The sequence below is a fragment of the Pleurodeles waltl genome, chromosome 3_1, assembly GCF_031143425.1.
Source record: "Pleurodeles waltl isolate 20211129_DDA chromosome 3_1, aPleWal1.hap1.20221129, whole genome shotgun sequence".
Classification (NCBI taxonomy): Eukaryota; Metazoa; Chordata; class Amphibia; order Caudata; family Salamandridae; genus Pleurodeles; species Pleurodeles waltl.
In genome coordinates, this window is record NC_090440.1 from 188,417,023 (window position 1) to 188,439,244 (window position 22,222).

Consider the following 22,222-nt stretch of genomic DNA (forward strand, 5'->3'; position numbering starts at 1 on the left):
TTTTTGTCTTAATTTAGACATCAAAACAAACCAAATTGCCTAAGTATAACCAGAGTTATGAATTTTAGAAGCACAATTAAATCACAGCAAAAATTGCATTTATGTTTCCTTGCAGTATGTGGAGAAAATACATACTGGTTGCAAAACAGTACTAAAAGAACAAGTTACATGGAACCCTTTTAGGGTTAAGGTTGTGTAGTCCCTAGGACCAGATCACAAGTCAGTTCAGTTTTAACTGACCTAGGCGTCAGGGTGTAGAGTTGTCCTGGGTGTCCATGGTGCTAACCAGGACTTTACGCATACACAACGGTGCTGACAAAGGGATGGAAAATCTCAGCTGGGGCTGAGTTGTAGATGTCAGATGCAGGCTGCACTTGCAGTGTCAAGTTAGTTGGGGTTAGTTACCTGACTGGCAACCAACAAGCCTTGGAAGCGGTAATGGTGCAGAAATCCTTTGGGAACTTCACTGGGTCTGGGGCAGCGACGTAGCAGTCTGAAATCTGGGGAAAGGGAACACTACAATTCCCAGGAGGCAACTGGATCAACTGGCTTTCGGCGATCCCACCGCGGGCCCGATTGCTAGTGAATCTTCAGAGCCTGCGAGCATTTTTACCTGCAGGGGGGCTCTTGCCAGTAGTCCAAGGGAGTCTGAGGGTGCTTCTGGATTCCACAAGGGTCCCTGTAGTTGGGAGTGACGAGTTTCAGCCAAGGACGAGGATCATTCAAGCAGTTCCCAGTCTGTTGCCTCAGGGACAGAGTACCACACCTTTGTTTTGGTGCCGTGGGCAAATACTGGTTGTCAGTGATGTCCTGGTCCTTCTTCATAGTCCGTCGATCATATCTGAGATTCTGGTGTCAGGGATGTCTCTTAAATTCTGGAGTTAGGGGTGTGGAGACTAGTAGCCAATGGACAGCTAGCCCCTACAGCTAATCCACCCCTGAAGTGACCACACCTGTGCTTCAAACCTAATTTTTCATCTCACCATGAGCGAAAGTGCCTGGGGCTAGGGGGTGGGGGGGCTGTTACCTCTGCTGTGGACAGCACAGATGGCTGTTAGGGGCGGTGAAGCCTTGGAAGCTCACTGCCCTGATGGCTCTATTCACTAGTCCGGCTGGGGGACTGGTGGAGTGACCTCCTTCCTGCCTCAGCCTTTGTCCCTGACTCCTGGAAGCACCCACACTACCTGGCAGGAGGTCAGAAACCTGTCTTGGCAGCAGCAAGCATGGGAAAAGGCACAGACTGACCGGCCAGAGCACAAAGAAGAGTGGTAAACAGGTGGGCAACCTCTAGTGTCACCTGAGTGAATGACAGCCATCCCTGAAAACCAGATTTGTGTTGAGGGAGAGAAAGCATGTTGTTTGACACCAAACTTGACATATCTAGGTGGTACTATAATGGAGGTAGCAGCCTGGGGCTGCCCGGGCTAAAGTCCCATATTATCCTATGGACCGACCTGCACTTATAGTATACCTTAATGGAAAGGATACTATAGACATATAAGCTTGTGCTTACATGCCTGTACCTATAATATAGTGCATCCGATCTACTGGGCTGCAGGTGCCTTCCATAGGGGGTCTGACATATATGTAAGGAAGTGCATGGGACTGTTATACACATGGTGAGGGCACAGTCTAATTCGATCAGGTTGCACTGGCAGTCTGCTAGGTGGGTCACCTAGGGTGGAACAAACTCATGCTTCAGCCCTGGGGACCCCTATTTACCACCCATGCCCATTTACTAAGAGCTTATAAGGGGGTTACATCCTTGCCAATAAGGGAATTACCAAGCTGACGATCAATTTAGGGAGAGAACAAAGGCACTGGGGACTGGTTAGCAGGTTCCAGTGCACTGTCCGAGTCGAAATACCAGCATCCAGTAGTCCACATGGGGACAAAACGTGTGTGGGGGGAATCTGCAAAGAGCCGGGGGTTTTTACAGTATATGAATGAACAATACTGCAAAATGTAATGCAAATATTGGTATAAGAATGCACACCAAAAGACACCAAATTATAGGTTTTTTTTGGACATGAATGTGTTCTGCACATTAAGTGTATACCCCTGCCTTACATGCCTGCCTGCATGTGAAACTGATACCCTACTTTTTGTTTGCCCCTCCCATCATGCTAAAATAGCACGAGATCAGAGGCCTGGAGGTTTCCCTGGGAATGTTAGGACCAGAACCTATTTTGTAATGTTGAGAGGCATGAAAAACATACCCTTATAGAGAGCAATGCATTATTGTCCATGCTATTAAGAGATGGTGGCAGAGTACCAATGTTTTGTGAATCATTAGAATGACCAGTTCTTTTTCACTGTGTCGGTAGAGAGAGTGTCCTACTGACCCCTCTTGAGCAAAGTTACGCTTTTAATATGAATCCAGAACTTGCAGTAATATTCAATGGGCACTGAGTGCGCTTATGTGTGAAGAAAGCCAAATTATTGGGGCAAGTGGGATACACTTTGAATGGATCCTGATTTAGTCTCGGAAAAGATGAAGGATGGATACTGCTGGCCCAAATGGTGAAGTGTGTCGACTGCATTTCTACAGCTGGAGGGTGGAAACCCAGACACCAAGGTGAGAGCGAATGGAGACACGGCTACCATTAGAAAATCAATGAGGTCCTTAACATTGCCATTTGGTATATGGTGTGTGGGGGGGGGGGGGGGGCTGAGAGACGAGACTGCTGATTCTGCTGTTCAAGGTGTAGACGTTTCTAGGCAAGGCCTTCCATTTTGTCTGCCTCACTGCTTCATGAAGGATGATGACACCCAAGTGCAGAGATCTCACATGTTACTGGACCTTTATTTTGGATACTCTTGCTTGACATCAGCATCACTCATATCTGCAGTGAGAGTCACCCCATTGTACAAAGCTGTGTTTGAAAAGCAGCCAGAAAATGACATTTGAAAGAGAAACAACTCAAACAAGTTCTGAAACCACAGAAAATGGATCTACATCCCATCCGGAAAATGAGGATAATTGTGGAATCAAAACCACCCCACTTTTTCCTGTTCCAAATTCTTCTTGTCAAAGGAAAGGAGTGCTCTAAAGAGTACTTGAATGATTGCTGTGTGACAACAATAGTGTTTTTATGTCTCCAGTCTCTCAGAAGTGACGGGACAAAACCTGAATCTCCATTTTCTGCTGGTTTGCTTAGAGTCTAAAAACCTGTCTGCCTTTTTGAGAAAGGGAAGGAAAGTGCCTGGCCTCGCAGGAAGAGAAACTGTTCTGAATGAGAAGCCCAGCAAAGCACACCCATTGGAAATTCCTACAAAAAGGGAGCGATGCTAGGAGGGACCCACATTATGAAGGATCCCCTTGGTTTCCCCGAGCTCTTCCTATTGCATACTGCACCAAAACTTTGAAGTACCAAGCTTCATTGTATCTTTTGGCATCCTGCTGTGTGTCTGCAAGGCAGGGGCTGCTCCTATCAAAGTCGAATATTCTTTTCGGCCACCAATATAGAAACCCTGACTGCACCACAGGCAGCAACTACCGAAGACAGACAGCCGCTGACCACAGATCCAGAGACAGTACTTGCTACATCCAAGCACCCATCTGCATCTACACCACGGCTGAAAACGAGCTGTGGAAGCCTTCTATGTTGGTCCCACCCAGTGGTTGAGTCCAGAGTGATGTGGGTGGCATGTCCTCCACAGTGACTATAGGCTCAACTGCTAGAGCATGAACATAAGCTGGTTACCTGTTCCTATTTAGAAGTTACAGCTTATTAAATGTAATAAAGCAAATCCAGTGTTACCCTATGTGAAAGGTAGGCATTGCAGAAGGGAAAATGAAATTAGGAGTTTTTCACTAACATGACATGTAAAACTTAAAAGTAAATGTCCTACTTTTTAAATACATTGTACTTTGCTCTCTGGCCTGCCCAGGACCTACCTGGGTGGTGACATATGTATTAAAAGGGAATTTTTGGGCTTGGCAAATGGTTTGTTTGGCCAGATCGAAATGGCAGTATAAAACTGAACATGCAGGCTGCGATGGCAAGCCTGAGACCTGATTAAAGGGCTACCTAAGTGGGTGGCACATTCAGTGCTGTAGGTCCACTGGTAGCAGTTAGTTTACAGGCCCCGGGGACACCTTACCAGGGACTTACAAGTAAATTAAATGGGCTAATTGGGTATAAGCCCGTTTTACTGTGTTTATATAGAGAGAGAGAGAGAGCACAAGCACTTTAGCACTGTTAGCAGTGGTAAGGTGCACAAAGTCCTATCTACAAAAATAAGACTAGTGAAAGCAAAACGTTTAGGAATGACCCTGCAGAAAGGGCTAAGTGCAACAGCTATTTATAGGGTTTGTAGGTTCCCAAAATACTGGTGAAAGCCAGACCCAAGAACTGAGCTGCACTTCACAATAGTTTTTCATTGTGTAACAACTGTACAGCACGTCAATTGGTAACATATAAAGAATGACAAATTCACATAAGATACTGAGTTTAGGAACAGTGGTTATTTGTACTCTCTGAATTTGGGGTTATCCATGCTATCATGTGATTCAGATGGGATTTTGCAAAAGATCTTCTTTTTTGCAAACTGGCTTCCGTTTGGAAGCCATAAACACAGGCAAATCCAATTGGTAATAATAAATTACTTCTAATCTGTGTTTCCACCTGTCTCCTGGTACAAATTGTACCCCACTGTGTGGCTTGGCCTAGCTCCTGCGACACAAAACATCCAAAAATGTGACCTGAAGACATATTTCATCCAGCATAATCCACACTTTTTTTTTTTTTTTTTCTTCACAATGTGGGTTGCAGCAGATTTTGGGCCCTAGCTCGGCTGCCACCCAAGACATTCCTGAAAACTAGATATTCGGGGAGTCCAGGGTGAGGTAACTTGCGTGGCTCGTAGTAGGTTTTTGTACGCAGATGCTCTTGCAAACCTCTAACTTCAGCTAAAACACACATTTATCCCACATTTCTTCAAAAAGTTTTGGAATCTGCAGGGAGCCGCACATTGCCTACCACCCAGTTTTTCTCACGTCTCCTGATAAAAATAGTACCACACTTATGTGGGTAGGACTAGCACCCACGAGAAGATTAAACTCAAAATACAATGTGGAGTCATCTGCAGTTCCTGCATAAAATATAAATATGACTACATTTGGCAACAAGGGCTGCTGTTGAAGTTGGGCCCAGGCTCAGTGGCCACGCAGGGAAACAAACAAACCAAACCCAGAAACTAGACACCCAGGGAATCAGGAGGAGGGGGGCACCAAGGGGGTGTTATGGAGCTTATGTTTTTATTTTTGTATCACAATACCCTTCAAACCTCAAACTATGCCCAAAATCATGCATTTCTGTGACATAAAATTCTGGAGTCTGCAGGGATCCACAGAACTACAATCCAGCGTTCCCTCTTGTCCAAACAAAAACACTACCACACTTGTGTGGCTTGGCCTAGTACCAGCAACAGGAACAGCCCGAACTAGGGACAATAAGAGTACTGAGTCCTACAAAGGACTCCCATTGTCTCCAGCAGGGGTGCAAGATTGGAGGTAAAGATTTGCAGAAAGACTGTTTTGGTAATTATGGTTGTTGGGGCCCCGGTGCCATGCCTCAGCTGGCCACCCCTACAACTTATTCTTATATCAAAATAACCTCCTGGGGTGTACAGGGTTTTCTGAGGATTGGTGGTAGAGGAAGAAAGACTTTTGTGGCTAGGGAGGGGAAAAGGCGATTAGACCATTACAAAGGGGGCTGCTCCCTCCCTCAAAAAGTAATGCCTAGTGTTCAAAACGTTTTCTGCAAACGCAAGGACAGATTGGAAGTAGATACTTCCAATCTGCTTTTCTGGACAGAGCCCGTGTAGGGCTCGAAAAATCTACTCGACCACTCGCTATGGTGAGTTTTATTTTATGAGGTCGAGCTATTTTTAGATTCTACTCGACCCTTCTGGTGAGTGGACAAAAAACAGGTGTTCAGTTAAGTCAGAAACTGAATTAGCAATTAAGATGCCTTCAAATCTTATTCTTGTCAGATTTGCTCTGTGTTCATAGACCTAGGTCAAAAGTCAGTTTGTCTTCTTGCAATACAAATACTTTTCCTTGTGACCACAGAGTTCCAGGATTTTGTATGGTGAACTGTCTGACCTATGTGAAGTGAAAGGCTTCTGCTATCCGGGTTTTCCCAACACACAACATTTATATAACTAAGTCAACTTTACAAACATTTCAAAATATATTTCAGTAACTGTGAAAAGCTTTTTTTCTGTACTTCTGTGTGATTGGAAAAAATATTTTAATAGGATGAAAAAGTTTACACTTTACTTGGTGATGTGCAAATGATGATAAATGTTTTCTGAAACCCAATTTTCACAGATTATTGTTAACACACTTTATAGTTTTATCAGTAATGGTGCAAGTTAGTGGAAAGTGTTTTGAACATTTCTTGGAAATTTACTGTCTGTAAATGACAGTGCACTACCATATCATGCTTTAGTAATATTTTTATTATAAGTGAGTGTTTAAACATAAACTGAGAAACCCTCCTGCCCTGATGGCAAAGCTATTCTTAAACTAAGAGAGAAGTCATGCATGGATCATGTGTACCCTATGTGTGGGCTAGATTTATTATAGAGGTAGTTTAGTGTATTTACCAAACAAAAGATGATTTTTTTTACAGCAGAAATGCTGAACTCACATATTTGAAGATGCACTCATACGTGAGAATGAAGAAAATGGCGACTGTAACATACAATATTTGCCTAGGATCACACAATTTGAGACCAGTTTCTGAGTCAAGTACATTAGTTAGGGCGAGTAGTTTATTCAAGCATCTTGACCTGCAGGTCTAGTAACATTTTTATGATTTTTCGAGGCCTAATAGAGTTGGTAGTAGGTACGGGGGAATATGAGAAACTTGGAGTAAAAAGTTACAGCACCTGTATGTATACAGGGAGTTTTGTACGGCTGTCATGTGCTGTCAGAAATGTGTACTCAGTGGAATGGTAGGAATGCTTTAAAATGCACTGCTTTAATGTGTTCTCTACTAGGCACAAAGCCAGCATTATTCAAAGTGATCTTGGATAAAAGACAAAAAAATCTATCTTCAAAAGAGAATGCATCTTGTTCCATGGGTGTGGAGTTTAATAAAATATCTACTCATCCATGGGACAGGTTACTTCTTGAATCATTATTTAATCATTGATTTTTCATTAGAAATACTTCTAAGAAATGGCACCTAAAATTTAATAGTAGAAAAACGTTTTTTACCTACTTGCTTTTTTTTCTGAACATTTTATTTTGAAAGCAAAGAATCATCACTCTTGCTTACAAGCTTCTGCAAACATTTACTTCCAATCAGAGAGCATTCTGGGAGCATAATACTTAGCCTTATATTGTTAAACGTTTCAAATGTGTATATATATATTTTTTTCTTTACTGGAACCACTGTCATTAGTGCAGTGTAACCTTAAAACCTTTATTTACAGCGCTCCCCTAATAATAAAGACTTTTCAGTAATGAACCATAAATAAAAGTGCGAACACCATTAACATATGGACACATATTACTGCAACTGCAGACAGCCCCTTTGTTATAAACTGGCAGCTAAAGGGTTTGTGCTGCAGGCGGTTGGGCCTACTTATCCTAAGGACAAAATAAACATAAAAACATGTTGCCCTTGACCCCAAACAATATGTCCTGTGTGTCAGGCGATAGGAGTTCCACATCTCTGTCATTCAGTGGTACTGTATAGTCTGAAACTGAGGTTGTGTAAGGGGATGTCACTAGCCACATTGCTAGTCAATAGGTGTCTGCTGCAACAAAATGTTGTCTCTGAACTGATGGTTTATGCTGTTGGCTAGTAGAGCTATGTCAGCAAGGAATTCCCAAGTGCACTATATTTGGCACCCCCTGATGCTACAGCACATACTGCCTCCTTGTCAGCCCTTTGATGCTCTCTGATGCAGTGCAGACTACATCCTGCACACCCATGGCTGACCAATTACTTCTGGAGCATCAGGGCAGTTTCTTCCAGAATAGGAGCATCTGAAGTTTCTGGGTGGACTGTGTTGTCAATGATTCCAACTTAAAAAAAAAAAAAAAAAAAAAACTCACAGGATTTATGGGTCAGTAACAAAACCTCATCTTTTAGCACAGACTTTAATCCTGTCCGTCACTAAAATAATCTTTCTGTTTGTCTTTGTGTGTCCTCATATTTTAAGTTGAAGCAAAAGTCGAAGCAATCTGATTTTTAAAGGGCTGCGTGAGGCAAGCCCCTTTGTTCTTTGACGACTGGCATGATTTTTGAGAGCTGACGTACAGTGGAGTTATGAACACAACCTTTTGAAATGCAGCGGCAATCACAGGAGTCTGTTGATGTGTGAGACCAAAACTCTGTATGCCAAACAATCAAAATAAGCCAGTATTCTTTGTATGTGTGAAGTGTTTAATTTTTTCAATGTCGGGAACTTAAAGTTCTCTTTCCAGACCTTAAAATAATGATTGCAACTGGAAGTATCTGCGGATGAACGAGTATGATATCGGGAGAATCCTTACTTGCTGGTAACAAGCGAGAGGCAACTACATTTTAGCACCTTGTATTTCCATTCAAGCATCAACCAGACCCCACCATGATTAGCATCCAAAATTGGGCTAGGTCAAAGATATTCATTGTCCATCCTGGAGATCACTCAAATGAATACCAGATCTTGACATATATGCTTATCAGATTTTTATACATTAAGCAAAAAAACGTGAGACTGGAGGACTTGAATGCCACTCAAAGGACAATTCGAGCCTTTGAAAAATAAGAGACAGACATGAACTGATCTTCCAGTTGGAAACACAGTTCCCTTTTTGAGATGGACTTTCACGAACACTGCTATTCCTATAGTAAATAAACTTAGAGCTGAGGTTACGCTGAAAGGAACAAATCCATACTAAAAGTGGAGATGCTGCTAACAAAATTGTATATTCATAGGTTCCAGGCCATGTAAGAACAAAGTCAATTTTCACCAATGGAGGACCCATGAATCTGGCACAGAAGCATGAATCTGATTTCTCCGCAAGATATTGAGGAGATGGGTATGGCATGTCAATACTTGTTCATCCATTCCTTGGCCTGTCCATCCCTCACTGCTTTTTAGTAGGTTATTTTTACAGTGCTTTTAGTGAAAAGGCTTTATGTAAAAGCAGTGCTGAATTTGAGCCAGTGGTTTCCGGTGTGAAGCATCAGCACTTCTTTTTGAGGGCCGGCTCTTATTTTTCTTCCTCGGACATTTACTGAGAACAAAAGACACATATGGGAAAGACGGAGGAAGAGAAAATGAAAAAGCGTCACAAAGAGAGAAAGTAGAAAGCTGCAAAAGTGAGCTGAAGGGCAAGGAGTGGTTGTAAGTGGATTAAAAAGGCCCGAAATGGCTTTAGGATTATGCTGCCTCATTATTCTGTGCTCGCACATTTAATTGCAGCAGCCGCATGTTTCAAAGGAGAACTTTGGGCACCAGCACTTTCATTTATAAATTAAGCAATATGTAAAATGTTTTTATATACAATGTTTATGTAGCTGGAAAAAATAGCTGTGAATCCTATTATCTTGCTTGTGCAATGGATAGCTGCTAAATTATTTGTTGCTCATGCTTACATTCCATCATGTTGTTTTCAACTGAGTGTTCCTCTCCCAAATTGTTACAGGACATTGATGATTAGGTGGCGTCACTTATTGGCTATGCCGTCTTTCAGTTAGGTGTCTTACTTTTCATTTCTGCATAGCTGGGGTGACATTTCTCCATAACTGTCATTTGTGTGTATGTTTAAGGATCACATCACCCCCCCCCCCCCCCCCGATCCCAGAATTCTCTCTGACTACACTTTTACATGCACATTTTAAAGACTTTGAGAAAAAGAAGAACATTCTCATACTTTGTAGCTATTGTTATGCTGTTCAATTGCAGCAAATGCAGAGATAGGTTTAAATAGATTTTTTTATTATTTTTTATTATGCCCTTGTATGCCTTTTTTAGGTTTCACCTGCACGCCGCTTGCGCTGTGCATGTGAAATCTATTGTACTTAATATAAGCATTAAAAGGGGCTTACATCCCACCCTCACTTTTCATTGATTGGTGTGCTTGCTACTTACTTTTCCTCCATTTCTATTGGCTGTAGCATACAATTTCCTGTTGTTCCTCGTGTGTTTGCTAATATCAGTGTCCTGAGGCCCAAGTACTTTTTCATCCCCTTTGTGGGACTATTTTCTGTCAATGGCCGGCACTCATTCTGCTTTGCATCGCATAATTGATTCTGCGGTTTTACATTGGGCTCACTTTTTTCCAACTTCCTTTCCCATAGTTTCTACCTCATGTAAACCTGCCACTGCCTTCGCCATCGGAAATTACTTTTCCTCTCTGTATGGCCGACTTTTCTCCATTGTGCATGCCGAGCCGTCATTATGATCACTGTGGCCCTTCTCTGTAGCACATGCGTAGACTGCACTGAGTATATGCGCCTCCTCTAGTTTTGTCCGTGTATATTTCTCTTAGGTGTGCCCTATGCTTTGGGCTCTTTTTCTTTGACAGCTTTTTTCTTAATGACAGCAATTTTCACATTCCTTTGGGAGTTTCAGGTCCATTGCAGTTCCTCTCCAATATGGTGACAGCCAAAATGGGGGAAGAAAGCGATCATAAGCCGCACACTCTCCATAGCAAGTATGTGCACCCATTCATTTTCACTTTTATTACTCTGAACTCAGTTGCTTGTGTCTCGCTTCATCTCGGCATGAACAGAGCTGATACATGCATTTAACCTTGACCGCTTGCTTTGGCTCCCTGGTGAGTGCATTCTTCTCCTTTGCCACACATGTGGTCGATCCAACCGACCGGTCTCCATTCTCACTGATTCACCCCTCCGCCCCTTCTTTCCCTAGCCACATTACGTTGCAGAGCGCTACTTGTGCAATTATTGGTGGTGTCGCCACTGCACTATGCTTACCTGTGTTGGGCATAATAGCTCCCAGCAACCAGGTATGCTTGTTCACCTTGCTGGATGGCGAGTCTCTTTCTGGCCCATATGCCCCCTGCCACACCCCTCCCCTGTTAATTCTTGTCCATTGTTCACAGATTCTTCATCTGGTTGGGAACACTTTTTATTGTGGGGAACACTTTTTATTGAGGTGGCCCCCTCCCTTCGCATTCCTCTGGCCATGTATGTGCCTTAATTGGATTCCATGTTCCAGTTTTCAATTCATTCTCAATTGATTACAGTTAGTTCTTCATTTCATAACCATTATCTTGCTACCTCTGTACTATTACTCAATATATCCACATTAACTCTTGATTTTTCTAGTGCACTGCCCCATTGGACAGTACAACTTCACTCTAATTATATACCCACCTTGTGTTGCCTGTTGGCTGTGCACATGAGCAGATCTTTTGAGACGGCTGCTCCTATGTCTCATGTACTCGCTACCCCTACAGGTCTGCAGACAGTTCATGTTAGACTGTGTGAAAGTGTACTCTCCGCGCCCACATGCTGCTAGGGCCTATTCGGTAGGTCTTAAAGTGCAGGCTGCTTCTGCGTGCAAAGGTTGTGCGCACACAGAGGTTATACAGTGTACATGTTCTGTGGTATTCGTGTACACGGCCTGGGCACAGGACAAGCCGCTAGAAGTGGCCCGTCCGCTCTTGAAGCAGACTGTTGTCGGTGTGAGTACGTGTTGGTCTGCTTTAGATCTGTTCTTGGAGATGCTACGTTACTTTGCAATGCACAAACCACTTGGATATTGTGGGGTGTATACCAGAACCCACCCACTGCCTCCAAAAATACATGTCTTTCCTCCGTTTATGGTTGACATGGTGTGTAAAATGTGTCTTGTTTTTGGTTGTCCCTGGTATCTTTCTGCTCTTCCTTCTGGATTTGCGAAGGTCTTTTATAAGTATGTTTTGACACAGTCTGTGTCCCAGCTGTTCTGAGCTTGCTTTCCATTTCGTCTACCACCCGTACGTGTGCTGACATACTTGTAGCTATTGTTGACTTTTTTCACATTATTACTGCACCATCCTCTCTCGTGATGGTGCTGCAGATGAAATGTTATAAGAAATCTAAACCCAAAGATAGCTGCCCAAAAACAGGTGGAACACATTTATTAAATCACAGACTATCACTAGGGTTTTATACAGTGCATTCTTGCTCACCTCTTGGCGCAGATACCATTGATTAATTCAGTAACAATCGAAGTATCTTCTTAGGAGGTATGAACAGATGAGCCAGCTCCATGGTGTAAGCGCTCTCTCTGCAGTGGAGGCAGCAGTCTGAGTTCAACAGGTGGCGCTCAACCCACTGGTCCATCTTATCGGCATGAAAAATTTGTCAAAATGGTTTACCCACAATTTTGGTCTTGCGGAGAGAAAAAAAGCTTCTAAGGACTTTGACGAGACTATGTGCATGGGAGTTAGGTTTGAGACTGTTCATATTTCACATTGCACTTAAATTCACATTCTGTTTACTTCTGTAATTTCTTATCGCTTTGAAAAGCATTCTTGCACAGTGTTTTGCTTTCACTAATGACTGAGCTGACAAAAATCTCTGGAATGCTCTTCTCAGTTCAAAGAAGACATTTATTATTATTTCACCACAAGGTTCCTAAAAGGAGATTAATAGATTGAAAGCATACGTTTCAAAATCATCACAGCAATGAAAGGAAAATATGCCAAGAATGATTCTCAACTGCAGTGTACACAGCAAATATATGTGGTTATATTATATCATAATTGCAAAGCAAAGAATAAATATTCATCACCGTAGGGCCAGCCAAGATCTTCATCTTTCTCATGCCAGCAAGAAGATGACCCAGTTCAACTGCGAGAAAGAGATGTCCACCCTACAGGACAAATGTCAGGCATTCAACGTCTAATCCTGACCGAGGTCTTGGAAATTCCACCGCTATTGAGCAGGGCCACCTTTTTATATCTTAAAGAACCAGCGAAAGGGCTTTCTGGAAAAAACCCTCCTCTCAGAAAAAAATATTCAAATATGTAGATCAGAGTTGAAAGAAACAGGTTGGAACTGGCTAGTCTCCCAAACTATCTCTCTCAAGGCTAAACTGTTCCCTGCACTAAAAAACAGAAGTCTGGTACATTCTTATTGTGCTGACTGACTAACTGTTTGGTGATAATATGTCCTAGCTCTTTGGTGAGAAAGAATACGAAAAACAAGCACAATTTACAATGTGGAATATTCCCAGCACATTTAACATGGCAGTGTCAGTCGCTATGATAAAGTCAATAGGCAGCTAAACTGAATACAAAATTTAATATGCAATTGGTGAACACCGAACAACTAATCCAGATGCAAAGTGGTGCAACACAGTCCGTGGTCAAAAATACATATTTCCCTACACACGGTAATACCCAAACCAAATAACTTTTTTGTATTTAGTGATGTAGAAATGTGATTGAGGGTTCCTGTTGTGTGTGTCTTTTAACAAGTTTGTGTGATTAACCCTATTATGTTTTCAGCTAAGTAGTGACTGCTGCAATATAAATTGTTACACAAAACAGGACTGAGCTAAGATTTAAAGTTGGCATTGTGGCTTGAGTTTGTGCTGCATTGTTCTGCTTCTCCCGAATGATCCAGAGAAGGAGTTTACGGAGACAGTGCCCTAATCCAACACGTTCACACTTCAAATGTCTTCCAGGCTGCACTCCAGACACTGCATTTGTGTAGTGATGCCTCTCCGCTGATTTTACGTATTGTTCAGTGTGGCTGCACAATTTCCTTGAAATCCATGCCCGACAGACTGCAGAACACTCAGTGACACAATTGAAATGCAACTTTGCACTCGCCTGCCTCACTTATTGTCTCATTTGCCAGTCAAACTGCCTGATGTTTTGTGCATAGCGTGCGTTTGTTTTACTTTTTCCTCCACCCATTACCTAATACCACTAGTTACTGCACAATATACTGGCTTTCTCAGTAAACAAGCCATAACACTTTTTTGAAGTTTCAATAACTTACATTGCACAACTGCTCGCCAAGCTAAAACTTACAAGAGCAAAAAAGTATTAATAACCACATGGGAGACACCTAATGCATTTACCAATGCTTGTTCTCCAAATGGCATGATTTGGATGTTAGTTTTCGGTAGCTAAGCCTATCGCTCCTCTGGACTCCTGCTTTCTTTTGTCTTTTCATATAGTGTAATGATGCAAATCCTTCATGCATCTGCCTTACAATTTGCAGAGTAGTTTAGTAATCCTACGTGAGGTGTCAGTTTCTTTATGCCATATTAGATGGCTACTGAGATAATCCTGTAATTTTCCAGCAGATAAGGTCCCAACTTGCTTTACATACTTAACTTTTGTTATTGCGTCTCTGTGCCAGTGTAGGAATTTTCGAAATTTTTTTTTTTTGCTTTGTAAAATAAATATTTTGAGTTTTTCCCACTCCCAAATCCAATCCCGGTCTTGATTTGAAACCTAGTTCTTGGAGTTTTCTTCCACTTAAATATCAGGGGAATCAGTTGGCCCGGCACATTGGGAGGGTAAGTAAAAATATCCATATGCTATTGCAGAGCATATGTTTGCAAAGTGATGAAGATCTCTTCCCCAAGACGCGCTCATTCACAAGGTGATTGAGCAATTCTAAGAGTTCAGTTCCTTTCAAAATTGCCTTGCAGCGTCCGCATCTAATGCAGTAGAACAGTGGTTCCCATCTGTGGTTAGGAGACTCCTGGGGCTCCGCAAAGTCGCCTCCTCAGGGTCCGTGACTGCTTAGAAAATTAACTAATGTTAACAGATGAATAAAGTGTGTAAAAACAAATTGACTAAATGTGCAACTGAAATTTTTTAAACTTACTGTAAATGTTTAGGAATTTGAAAGTTGGAGGCTAAAAATGTATTTAGTGGGGTCAGATTGATTCGAGGGAGCAGTGCAGGTGCATCAAACAGAATATAGTATGGAAGATCTGTGGCTTCAACTGAATTTAGAAAAGCTCCAACCTTCCAATTCAATTTTTTATTTTGCTTACAAATTACATAAAATGTATTATCATTTGTGTGTGTTTATGGAATGCTTGTTTCTGGATTTATATGTGTGTTTTGCAGTTCAAATCATCAACAATGTTTAGTCCTGGGTCCCGATCTTCCCAGTAATAACTCGGAGGGGGTGGTGAATTCCAATAATGATTCAATGGGGGTCCCTGGGTTCCATTAAAGATAAAGTGAGGGCCCACAGAACGCAAAAGGTTGGGAACCGCTGCAATAGAACATCGTGTAAAAGTGAGTGAGAGATGGATTTGTGCGTATGGTAGTTAAACGTGCACATGCATCAAGTCCTATTTTTGCAAACCTACCTCTCTATTTGACTTGTAAAGGCAATCAGCATGTGGTAAATTACAACCTTTTACCATAGTTTGCATTTTAGACATTTTATATTTACTTCAAGCAGCAGATTGGTCTATCTTTGTGTACTGCTTGCATGATCAAAGTTCTGTGGCTTGTGTGACCTTGATTTTCCATTTGCATGCAATCCTGCCCTTTGTGCAGATCCCCTTTGCATTGAGCAGGAAGGATATTAAAGTTACCTAATCGGAGAAAATCTTCAGGAGAACCTTTTGTCAGTGAGTCATTGGCAAAAGTTTTTTTTTTTTATATTACAATTATCACCAAACTCGGTCAATTCTGCACATTAGTAGGGTCACTTAGTGAGTCAATAATCCCAACATAGGTAATTTGAACATTCCTTGGTGCCGTGAATAGGCGTAGTCTGTTATTCCCAGTGTATCTGCATGTGTTTATGCATTGCCGTTTTATGCTCTTGAGCTATAAACAAAAGATATTTGCCCAAACCCAGATCACCGGGAGTTAAACGAGTTCAGTGAGATAAAATATTGTAAAGTAGTTGTCATGAGTTGGAGACTCCATTGTATTGCGAGTTCTTTGCAGCAGTAAGCATTTATATATGCAGTTATTTAGGGTGAACCATAGTATGAACTTGGCATTCGGCCTTTGTACTGCCGCCCACAGATATGCGACTGTATGGTTATTGCTCGAAATAATTTTGTATGTGGTCGCGTTTGTTTTCACAAGATTGGCGTTTACAATATATATTTATGTTCCTCTTCTTTCTGTAATCAAAACGATAGACTGGTTCTGAAGCGTTTTCTCTTATTCCTTTGTTTAAGCCTTCGGTTTATGAAGTCATCAGAAAAAAAAGAATGGGAATTATAATAGTTGTGATTTCTACTTTGCGAAATATGTTCAGCTGATTAGGTATTCTACTAATAATAGAATCTTTCTCCAGCACCTTCTGAGTGTGATGTGTGAAGTGGGTGCCTGGTAACTACTGAAAACCAGTGAGAGAACTCGCAGTAGTTTACCCAGGCATCCCTTAGCACACTGACACTGACATTGACAGTAAGAGTGGGGTATTGGATGCTTAACTTCAGCAATGTATTTGTGTTTGACAGCCTTGTTTGATATGCTGCAGCTGATGGCAGCACAAACATGTCCAGGTCCGCTTATCTCGTAAGAGTAGTTTGAGGTGCTAGTCCAGTTGCTACTTTTCTACAGTATACGTAGCAGTTCATCTGAAAATTCCACTCGGTTACTGAGCTATGACACAACGGAATAGGCTTAGCAAATTTGTTTTAGCCTGCAGTTGGACATGGGAGAATGACCAGTTTTTCCTAGTTCAATTACAAATAGGTGTTTCAAAAATCCACTGGGCTAACCCCTATATTGAGCAGAAATGCAAGCATGCATCCAGGATTAAGAGTGAGGGAAATATTTATTCTTTGTGAGAATATACAAAATATTTTGAATTTGGTGGCTGACCTGCTCCAGCTGCAGTAGGTCCTGGCTGAATATTCTTTTTGGGCCTAGTCCACAGACAGGTTAGCTGTTTCTTGTAAAGTCCTATTGTTTTTTAAAATGTGTTTTTTTTTAATTTATTGTGAAACAGCAATAAGTACATGAACACCATACTGCCACAACTCCACAGTAGAATTCGGACATTACAGATCTCCCCCAACCCTACCAACCCGTACACACGTCACAACCTTAATTCCAAATAATGTAATTATTTGAGACAAATCTCACGCTTGTGCGTACAACCTACCACCGCCCCATCCTACCATCATGGTCCTCTCCATCTTGTGTCCACACTTGACTTTAACCGAAGTAGTACTGCTTTACCCCCAGCATCTAACATGTACCCCTTCGGGACCCTGGTCCCCCAGATCTTCTCAAACTTTTCTCTCATCATCTATCCTCGTATACCTCTCATTCTAGGGTTTTACAGTGTTCCATCCCAGTTTCCCAGTCTCTAAGCAATGGGCGCCTCACATAACCCATTTCTGGATGATATCTCATTTCGACCACCAGTTATCTTGTGAGGTGTGAGGGTTCCCATTTACACAGTAGAGCCATTCAGATAGTCAGTTCAGTGGTAGCCCTCAACTGCTCCCTCAAGGGATTTTACCATTCTAACCAGAATTGGCGTATCCTACGGCAGAACCACCATGTGTGAATAAGTGTACCATCTATACCACACTTTGAGGCAAAGAGCGTCGCCCACCCTCCCAATTTTATGGATCAGTGTTACAGTGTAGTACATCCTGTGAAGGAATTTTAGTTAGATTAGCCGTTAGCTGAATTTTAATGGCAACCTCTGTTGGGAAACTCAATGCTTCCTTCCAGACCTTGCTGTCAACTCTCTCTCAAATATCCTGTTCCCAGCCGTTTTTGAGGTATGTTAGTGTCCCCTGTGAGGTTCCACATTAAAATGCCACGTGTCAGGGATATCAATTTTTTTTTTTTTTTTGGCGTGCCCATCTAGCAGCTTCCTCTTCAACAGGGAGTCCTCCTGGGTCTCCTTTGCTCCATCTATACTCCTGCTGAGTGCATGCCTCAACTGACTGTATTTCAGCCATCGGGTGGTCCGCATTTGATATTCCTCTTGGAGGTAATCAAATGGAACCACTCTGTTAATATCCCATACGTCTGCAAGTGTGGTGGTGCCTATCTTATCCCCGCCCTGGAATTCCTTCAGAGCGTTCACTTGTCCCTTCTAGTAGCAGGGTGTGAGTTGTTTGTCCCATTGCATCTCTTGAAGCAGCCCTCCCTATATCACCAGAACCATGTCTTTTGCAGGGCACGCCTGAAAGCTTAGTTTGCCCCTATATAGCAAGTGTAGTTAACTCTGTTAACCCATTCCCCATCTGTCCATCCAAAAAGTCAGATCCTCCCTGTCTGCGTAGACCCAGTCGTTCACTATGCTGACCTGTGCTGCCTCATAGTATTTCTTAACGTTGAGGAACGCTATGCTCCCTTAAAATTTGGAGTGTTGTAGGGTCCACATTTCTACTCTGGGTTGTCCTCCCACCCAAAGTAGTGTTCTTACCAGGGCATCTACCCGGGCGAAGAACGTCTTCGGTATCTTATATAGGCTGTTTTGCAAAACATATTACAATCAGGGGAGGGCAATCATTTTGAACATGGCCACCTTGCCTAACAGTGACAATGGTAGCATACTTCAAAGTTTTACGTCTTTTTCCAGTCTCTGAGCCAGAGGGTTAAGGTTTTCCTGGACATATGATGTGGCATCCCTGGAATCCAGATGCCCAGATATTTGAACCTGCGTGGTTCCACTCGCAAGGTTAGTGGCAGCAGAGTGTGCTGCTTTCAGCCTCCCATTGGAAAGAGGAGGGATTTCTCCCAATTGACCTCAAAGCCTGAGAGCTCACCAAAGACTTGGGGCAGTGTTTGTTCGGTGTTTGCCAGGTAGAGTAGAATATAATCCACATAGAACAGTTTTCTTTCTTCCCATCCAAAGCCTCCCGTCCAGCCCAAGAGTTGAGCGTCTACCCTCATGGGTTCCGCCAGGGGTTCCTCAACCAACACATAAAGCATTTATCGTAACGGAGCAACCCTGTCTTGTGCCCCTTCCATTAAGGAAACTCCCCAGAGAGGCAGCTATTTACTTTTATCCTTGCCTGCGGCTCTCTGTACAGTAACTTGACCCATTTAACATAACTAGCCCCAAAACCCATTTCTTTTGAGTATTAACACGTAAAGACCTATTGTTAACAGTATAATTTAAAGAGTGGCCTGCTTCATCCATGTATTTGTTTGATTCTGCTTCATCCAGCTATTTGCTTAAGAAGTTATTGATCACATCCTTTGTCAGCCCCCATGCTGCTTGCTGTCTCACTAACTGCTTTTAGCTATTTTCTGTCATACAGGTGGTGCAAGAAGGTAGATAGTAGTGTGGTGGGACACATGCAGAATTTCTTTGTCAGTTGCCAACAATCTGCTCTTTGCAGATCCTTAACTTCCCAGAGCGCTGTTGCTGATGAAGCAGTCCCACATAAAGCACCAGCTAAATGGGGAACTTTGCTGCATAGAAGGCTGGAAGACTTCAGATGGCATTAGCAAATGGCATAATAGTTCAACCATTAGTAGGTAGACCTATGCACTGTTCATATACTAGCTTTGGAAGGAACGTTATATCCAAAAACTACGTTGGATTCTGTTTTATTCTCTCGTGTCTTTTCCACAGCTTTGACATCTTCCTGAACTTGCAGATCTGTGAAGCATTTCAGAATATTGCGTGCATCTCTTTCAAGTCTCTAAACAACCATGGGAGGTAAGCACATATGGCTACACTGTAAGCTAAGAACACTTTGGCCAATCTTCCTAACAAGCACCTATGTGAGAGGAGGTGCTAGTCAGTTTGTTTGGCAGTAGAGCTATCAGGGTGAGAAAATCAGAGAACGGAGAGGGGCGTTTGTTGTCTCCTACTACCTCTAGTTGGGCACAATAAGATGTCCGGTTTCCTAGCTGTGTTTTTAAGTTGCATAGACGCATGTTTCTCATCTGTTTGTAAGCTTCTCACAAGTTCTTTTCTCAGTTTTGTTCAATTCCTTCCAGTGTTGGTTTACAAATGAGAACTGACTCATCCATGTGTTATGTCCTTGAAATGTGTAGAGTGCCTGACCATGTCAACGTTGTCTTAATGCTTCAAAGTCATGAATGCTGCATGGCGCTTGATGCTGATAGCTCATGCCACTTGTACACAAAATAAGATTCCACCAACTGTTTTGAGTACCTTACCCAAAGACACACATGGTGCAGAGCACATAAACACTGGAAGTAAAGATGCTTCAAATCTATACATGCATGTTTTATGGAGCAGCAGTTGAAAGCTGCTAGTTTACAGCGGTAAATTATCTTTATCCTATCCAGTGCTCCAGTCTTCTCTGCCCTATTTCTTTGTACTATACCACTATGCAGAATACGAAGAATGATTTGTGGTGTTTGTATTCAGAGACGTCTGGAACGTTCAAGAGCTTTAAAATGCCAGGGTAATCCTTTTAGCTTAATGTAAAATTGAAAACTTCAATTAATGTTCATCAGAAATACCTTATACCTGTGAAACACAGTGCACAAATTTAAGAGTCCATTCGTAAGAATCAAAGGCCCTGAATACAGGTGTTGTGGAGGGGCAGATACTATTTGTTATATCCAATAAAATCAGAGTCCTTGGGGTTCAGAAACAGTTGGGTATGATAAATTGGTGTGTGTGTGTGTGTGTGTGTGTGTACGTACACACATACGTACCAACCACCAGGCACGGCCCGTCCTTTAGGGCGGAGGGGACACGACCCCCACCTTTTGCCCCTTCATGAAGCGTTGTCAGTCAGGCTGAACAAAGGTCAGCCTGACAGTCACTCTTCATGTTCAGGTCAGGCAGCCAGGAGCGAGACATGCACGATTTGCGCAGACTTCTGGCTGCCTGAGTGGAACTTTGATGGGCTGAGGAGGTCACAGCTCCTATGGGCGTGACCTCCTCGGCTCAGCAAAGGTGCCTCGAGGCCCTCCCCTGGGTGACGAGGAAAGCATCAACCATTGACTTCGACCTGGGCGCTTCAGGTTTAAGCCCTGAAGCACCCAGGGCGAGTGTCAATCAGTGACACTTCGTCACAGAGTGGGGTGGGGTCAGCAGTCTCACTGACCCCATCCCACTCTGTGACGAGGCTGGGACTGCTGCCTTCCCTCATTGGCGGACCTATGGTCAGCCAATGAGGGGAGGCAGCAGTCTCAATCCTCCTGGGACCTCCGAGGCTGTGATCTTTTAAAATGAATGATTGGTGCGTGCGTGCGTGCTTGAATGTTATGAGTGTTGTTAACGGATGTGCATGTGTGTGTAAAAGAATGAATGTGTGTGTGCTTCCCGCCGATCCTCCTCCCTCCTTAAGTTGCCGGCCGCCACTGCCAACCACACCAAAATTGAACAAAGGGTGCTGCCTTCAGTGACCAAGTGTAGTAAACGCTGCAAAATTCAGAATTGCGATGCCTGTTCAAACAGTGTGTGTACAGGGGTCGGACACTCCAGCCCCCTCATATCAGGGCCTAAGTGAGCCGTGACATATTAGTCAGGGTAACCCTTTTGATACAAGGTATTAACATCAGCTTCAAGATAATTGATTGCTTAGGATTCTTAGGAAGTACAACTAAAATATTTTTTTGTTTTAAATCTATAACTGACAGCAAACCAACATTTTCCACTTACTGCAGATGTGTGTAGGTGAAACAGTCAAGCACTATACATCGGAGATTGAAAGTTTTGTCCCTCGTGAATTGGCGTGTATTTCAGGCAGGCCTTGGAGTTCAAACAGTGCCAAATGTGGTTCTTTATTGCTACAGATGATGTTTTGTAGCACTTAATTTTAAATAAATGTTTCTATTCCTTGTACAGAAAAGATGAATAACTTCCCCCCGCTGCCACGCTTCATACCCCTGAAGCCATGTTTTTACCAGGACTTTGAGGGGGAGATTCCTGAGCAACATCGCACCATGGTGAAAAGACTTTACTACCTCTGGGCATGTAAGTATCTTATTATTCTGGTCCCATGGGAGGTTCAATATGTAGGCCTTTCTACTCTTCATACATCCACCCTTTGGGAAGGGGAATTTCTAGACTACCCCAATCTTCACATATTTACCCGTTTGGAGTGCAATGTCTAGGCCCTTCAGTCACGCTTCTCCTTACATATCTACCTCCTAGAAGTTGTCATAAATAGAACACCCTGCTTCCTCTACACTTCTCGTGCACCTTTCACGTCCATCTCTGACAGGTGCAGTGCCTGTATTTCCTGCTCCATGATCTACTTGACATATTTACAACTGTAGATCTAAACCTGCCTCTATCCTTGTTTTCCGATTATTTGTTTACTTTTTGTCCTGCTGGCTGCAGGCTTT

At 42.7% G+C, this 22,222-nt stretch overlaps 1 protein-coding gene across 2 annotated transcripts in view; it reads left to right on the top strand.

The window, feature by feature from the left end:
* Positions 1 to 22,222, top strand: part of SCAMP5 (secretory carrier membrane protein 5) — a 157,437-nt gene that overhangs the window by 15,322 nt on the left and 119,893 nt on the right. For both annotated transcript variants that reach the window (XM_069222151.1, XM_069222150.1), the window contains 2 exons: positions 19,521 to 19,607; positions 21,720 to 21,848. In XM_069222151.1, coding sequence (XP_069078252.1) covers positions 19,601 to 19,607; positions 21,720 to 21,848 — 136 coding nt within the window. In that variant the 5' untranslated portion in view covers positions 19,521 to 19,600. The remainder of the gene's footprint in view (positions 1 to 19,520; positions 19,608 to 21,719; positions 21,849 to 22,222) is intronic.